This window comes from Apium graveolens, chromosome 8 (genome assembly GCF_009905375.1).
Source record: "Apium graveolens cultivar Ventura chromosome 8, ASM990537v1, whole genome shotgun sequence".
In the NCBI taxonomy this organism is placed as follows: Eukaryota; Viridiplantae; Streptophyta; class Magnoliopsida; order Apiales; family Apiaceae; genus Apium; species Apium graveolens.
The window spans coordinates 30,521,262-30,526,962 of NC_133654.1; the positions used below are offsets into that span (position 1 = coordinate 30,521,262).

Sequence of the window (5,701 nt, forward strand, 5' to 3'; positions counted from 1 at the left end):
ACAAATTGCAAATTTGAAGCCGATGAAGAGAATTTTACTGCGAAGGAGACTGTGACAAAGATTCATGCCCTTCCTATCGGTGACAGGTTATGGCCCAATTGCCTTGATCTCCCTATCCGCAATGCCAGCATGGTGAATGTTGAAGAGTTTGCTGCAAGGATGAGGAAAAATATGGATAAAGCTGAAGGGTATACTTCTGAGATCCCTGGAAGCAAGGGAGCAGCTGCAAGGACTAGAAGTAAGTTGTATACCCCTATTCTTAATCCTTCCATGTCTGTTCACAGTATTTCATCAGAATCTATGAAAAGTCCCAAAACCGAAAAGAATAATGTGATGAGCTCCGGGCTGAAATATGCAAGAGGTATACGTCAAATATTTTTCTTTTTGATGTGTCTTCTTTTTTCTTGTTGTTCCTTTTTGATTTTGTTAACACACCTTGACCACTGTTTTCTAAGTGTTGAATTCAAACCCCCATTCATCAAGCCACTAATGATTTGTAGTAAAGATTTGTTTAAAAGATCTTGTAAGGACAAGCCATCTGAGATTGAATCTTCTAAGGCCCCAACGCTGTCAAGTCCTTTGCTAAGTCCCACTGTGAGCCCAATGGATAAGAAAGTTAGAGTGAACCCCTATGTCACCACTATTGCATCTGACATTCCTTCACCACTCCTGATCCAGAATTATGCCACTTATGCTAGCCCCTCTACTTTTGCTCATTTGCTTGAAGACATGATCCTCCCACAGTTTATGGCAGACCTATCTGCCAAGGAACTTGAAGATGTTCTTGACAACAGTGCGGGTTACACATTTCTTGTACGCTACTTATATTAAAGCTTCATTTGTACTCGTATTATTTTCGATGTTTGTTACAACTTTTCCTTGACATATTTATTGTCACAATGTAGGCTTTACAAAGTGTTCTGGTGGCCCGTGAAGTTTATAACCATAAGATGCAGATGAACAAATAACTTGAGTCTGAACACAAAAGTTGCGCCCAGAAGTTGAAGCCTGCAGAAACCTTGGCTGAAGAGAGACTAGTTTCCCTGAACAATTCTCAGAAAGAATTTGATGATTTTGCCAACAAGGTGCAATCCATGGAGCAGGATATGCGTTCTGAGGAAGAGAAGGTTGTTCACCATCAGATTATGAGGACAACGTAGACATGATGTTTGAATATCATAGGGGTGAATGGAGCTCATGGGACGTACTTGAAACCGTGAAGATCTATAATGAAGCTTTCCCAGACGACGCTTTCCCTTTAGATGAATTCAACAATCAGGGTGATGGTGATGCAGAGATGAAGTCTCCTAAACATGATGATCCTGATTACGAATGATCATTTGTTTCTGTTTTTGATCACGAACTTATTTCTTTTTGCTAGAAGTTTGTCGCTTTCAGTACTTTGTTGAAGTTCAGTCCCTGTTTCGCATTGTTGCGGGGGACCTATGGTTTTATTTGGTCATTTTGCAACCCAAACTCCCGAAATAACTTTATGTATGTCGTTTATAAATTTGAATTCCGTCGTTATATTACTTTATGTCTTTCTTTATTGGATTTGAGCATATTTTTGACTTATTGCTCTTTGTAAATTGTGATTGTTACTTGTGTAATCGTTCGTTAAAGAGTTGATCGTTGCATAATTGTTTAATTTTGTGAACTGGAAATTTTTCTAGTTAGTTCTTAAATGGTAAGAACGTTGTTATCGTCGTCGTTGTGTAATTTTAATGATTTAATTTTTTGTAATTGCAATCATTGTTATTCTTTTGTTTGATTCGTCAGTTATACGCCGGTGCATGCACTCGTAGAGTGGTTAAGAGGCCTTAATCCCTCTTGAAACTCACCAAGTTTGTTTTTATATTAAATTGTAGGATAATTTGGATGTGTATAAATGTTGTTGTCGTAATAGACGTAATAGTACTTTCATGTCAACTATGTTTAACATGAAGTAGCACAATTGTAATCGGGTGATCAGCCCTTATATTCGTAATTTACATGTTCGTTTAACATGTACTAGCATATAGTTATATAATTGTGATAATTCTAATAGAGTAAAATTACATAAATAAATTTACTGGGTAAAGATAATTGATAAAAATTTATTTGCATATCAACGTAATTTATGATGTAGAGCACGAGGAGTTGAAAACATAAATATTTAATCAAACTACCACAAGTAATATGTCATAAACAAAGATCATTGATAGGCAAACAATGTCATATCAAACGTAAGCAAACAACAATAATTAACTATATCCTAATGACTTATTAATCAAGAATTCCTAAGCAATGAATTTTTAAAGTTAAGATAAGAAACTTTACACGTGATAAAGCTTCAAGTGCAAAGCATTCCAGCTTCTTGATACTTGTGTGTCGTCCATGCTTGACAATGGGTAAGCCCCACATCCAACGACGACATCAATAAAATAAGGGCCTTCCCAAGCGTCAACGAATTTTCCTGCCGTTGCGTCCACAATGTTTTGGAAAGTCTTTCTTAATACTAAGTGACCAACGCAGAAAGCTCTCATATGAACATGTTTGTTGAACGTGTTAACCACCCTTTGTTGATAAGAAACCAAATGAACCTTTGCCATCTCTCGTAGTTCATCTATAGTATCTTTGTCATGTGCCAATTCCGTGTTATTCACGTCAATCGTTAAAAGTCCGTATCTAGATATTGGCATCATGATTTCAGTTGGAAAGACAGCTTCAGTGTCATAAACTAGGATGTATGGCATCTGTCCTGTTGACGTCTTAGGAGTCATCCTGTCCGACCATAATACCCAAGGCAATTCTTCAGCCCACTTTCCTTTGCATGATGTCAATCTCCTTTTAAAATTGTTGATTATGATCTTGTTGCTTGATTCAGCCTGTCCGTTGGCTTGAGGATATCTTGGTGTCGACTTAATCAAGTTGATGTTCCAACGCTTGCAAAATGCTTCCGTCTTGTCACTTATGAATTATGACCCATTATCACAAATAATTTCAGATGAAACACCAAATTTGCATAGGATGTTTCTATTAATGAATGATATCACCTCCTTTGATGTCACTTGCTTAAACTCCTCCGCTTCAATTCATTTCGAGAAGTAATCTGTCATTGCCAACATGAACACTTTCTGGACGGGTGCATGTGGCATTTTCCCCAAAATGTCCATTCCCCACTTCATGAAAAGCCAAGAAGGAATGGACATGTTAAGATGTTCAGATGGTTGATGTATGCCAGGTGCATGTCTTTGGAAAACGTCACATCTCCTTGTGTAATCTAGAGCATCATGTCTTAGCATTAGCCAGTAGTAACCCAAATGTAGAATTTTTAAAGAAATATTTCTCTCATTAGTATGGTTTCCATACTCTCCTTTGTGTGCATATCTTAATACCATGTCTACCTCATATTTCCTCAAGCACCTTTGAAGAAGCCCCTTAGAAAATTTCTTGAACAGTTCGTCATCTATAACTGTAAACCGTGAAGCTTTCATCCTAAGGATCCTAGCTTCATTGTTGTTGTCTGGTTTTATACCAAGCTGTAAGTAATCTTTGTATACTTTAATCCATCTATCCACGTCTTTACTGATATTGTCATCATATTGATCAAGAGCCATCATTTCTATGTGATGGACCAATCTTTCAATTGCCGGCTTTATGATATGGACCACTGGGATGTTGTTCAAGTCAAGACCTTTAGAAACAGCTCCCAAACCGGCCAATGCATCGGCTTATACATTATTCTCTCTTGGAACTTGCTGTATGTTGAAGTTGTCAAAGTAATTCATCAATTTTTTGGAGATGTCCAGATACGTGACCATCTTGGGATTTTTGACTTTATAGGATCCCTTGACGTGATTAACGATTAACAATAAATCATAATTAACGTCAATGCTCCTGAATTTCATGTCTTTAGAAATTATGAATCCCATAATTAGTGCCTCGTACTCAGCCTCATTATTTGTAGCTTTAAAGTCACATCATATTGATTATGCTATCATATCCCCCTGTGGCGATTTGAGGACATGCCCCAATACCGTTCCATTCACATTCAAGGCTCCGTCAGTATATATCTTCCATGACTTCATATCTATTCTTGAGAAGAACTGTTGGAATTCTTGCTCAGCCGTCGTCATTTGGATTGGACTAAAATCAGCCACAAAGTCAGCCAATGGTTATGATTTTATAGCCGTCTTGGTGTCATACAGGATGTTGTAGGTGCTCAGACGTATTTCCCACTTTGTCATCCTTCCCGTCAAGTCGGGTTTACTCAAAACATTTCTCAAGGGAAAGTTCGTCATGACATGTATTTTGTATGATTCAAAATAATGTCTTAACTTAGTTAAAGTCATAGCTAATGTGAGTAATAATTTTTCAAGATATGTGTTCCTTGTTTCCGTATCTACCAAGATTTTGCTGACATAATAGACATGTGACTGGACACCTTCACTTTCTTTCACGAGCACTCCACTTACTGCATGATCTGTTACATACAAGTAAACAAAAAGGTCTTCACCTTGTATGGTTTTGGAAAGGAGTGGTGGTGTAGTGAGATAACTTTTCAAATTATTCAAGGAAGCTTTGTGTTTGTCCGTCCATAAAAATCCTTTATTCTTCCTTAACACGTCGTAGAAAAGTTTGCATCTGTTAGACGATCGTGAAATGAACTTGTTCAAGGATGCAACTTTTCCTATCAACTTCTGGACATCCTTGACATTGGATGGGCTTTTTAATTCAAAGATCGGCTTGATTTGTTCTGGACTAGCCTCAATGCTCTCCTCGTCACCATGTGTCCAAGAAACTTTCCTGATAATACAGAAAAATTACATTTAGAGGAATTCAGCTTCATGTTGTACGACCTTAATATGTCGAACACCTCTTGAAGGTCAAGAACGTGATTCTCGGCGTCAACAGACTTGACAACCATGTCGTCAATGTAGACTTCCATTGTCTGACCTATTTGGTCCTTGAATATTTTGTTGACAAGCCTCTGAAATGTGCCCCAATATTTTGTAATCCGAAAGGCATGGCCAAGTAGCAGTATATCCCACTATCTGTTATAAATGTTGTCTTCTCCAGTCTGACGGCTCCATTTGAATTTGATTAAAACCACTTGGCGCATCCAAGAACGTCAACAGTTTATGTCCTGCCGTCGAGTCCATCATGGTTTCAATGTGAGGTAGTGGATATGGGTCTTTGGGGAAAGCTTTGTTCAGGTCTGTGTAGTCGACACAAACCCTCAATTTCCCGTTCTTTTTCTGTACTATGATGAAATTTGCTAACCACTCGGGATAATCAACTTCCTTTATCATCTCATCCTTCATAAGCCTATCAACTTCTTCATTAATTATTTTGTTTCTTTCCGCCATAATTTTTTTTCTTTTCTATTGAACAGGGGTGTAGTTGGGATCAACATTCAACTTGTGCGTAATTACGTTTGGGTCTATTCCTGTTATGTCATCGTGTTCCCAGGAGAATGCATCCAATCTTGTAGTCAGGAAATTCACCAAATTTGCCTCAATCGTCGGTGACAAGTCTTCTCCTACTAGTACCTTCTTGTCCCCTGTCTTTAAATCGATTTCAACTAACTTCTCAGGTCCTGTAACTGTAGCTACGGGCGTCTCATTCCATGGTGTTGGACAGTTGGTTTTAAACATGACTTGTAACATTCACGTGCCATATCTTGGTCCCCTCGTATCCCTTGAGCTCCCCAATGTTG

At 38.1% G+C, this 5,701-nt stretch overlaps 2 protein-coding genes across 2 annotated transcripts; both read right to left on the reverse strand.

Annotated features, from left to right (window-relative positions):
• Positions 1-2,315: 2,315 nt before the first annotated feature.
• LOC141679448 (uncharacterized) lies at positions 2,316-2,762 on the reverse strand. The gene has a single exon (XM_074485949.1). It carries the CDS (start codon positions 2,760-2,762, stop codon positions 2,316-2,318), a length of 447 nt encoding a protein of 148 aa, XP_074342050.1.
• Positions 2,763-3,074: 312 nt separating this feature from the next.
• Positions 3,075-4,930, reverse strand: LOC141679449 (uncharacterized). The gene is made up of 3 exons (XM_074485950.1): positions 4,842-4,930; positions 4,427-4,788; positions 3,075-3,712 (listed from the first exon to the last, which is right to left on the reverse strand). Exons 1-3 carry the CDS (start codon positions 4,928-4,930, stop codon positions 3,075-3,077), a joined length of 1,089 nt encoding a protein of 362 aa, XP_074342051.1.
• Positions 4,931-5,701: the final 771 nt, after the last annotated feature.

Excerpts from the sequence above, each read along its gene's own strand:
- LOC141679448 (XM_074485949.1), bottom strand. The coding sequence starts at position 2,762 with ATGACTCCTAAGACGTCAACAGGACAGATGCCATACATCCTAGTTTAT.
- LOC141679449 (XM_074485950.1), bottom strand. The coding sequence starts at position 4,930 with ATGGAAGTCTACATTGACGACATGGTTGTCAAGTCTGTTGACGCCGAG. Across the intron at positions 4,789-4,841 it reads GAGGTGTTCGACATATTAAG|GAAAGTTTCTTGGACACATG; the intron begins GTCGTACAACAT and ends CTGTATTATCAG. Across the intron at positions 3,713-4,426 it reads GCTCGTGAAAGAAAGTGAAG|CCGATGCATTGGCCGGTTTG; the intron begins GTGTCCAGTCAC and ends ATAATGTATAAG.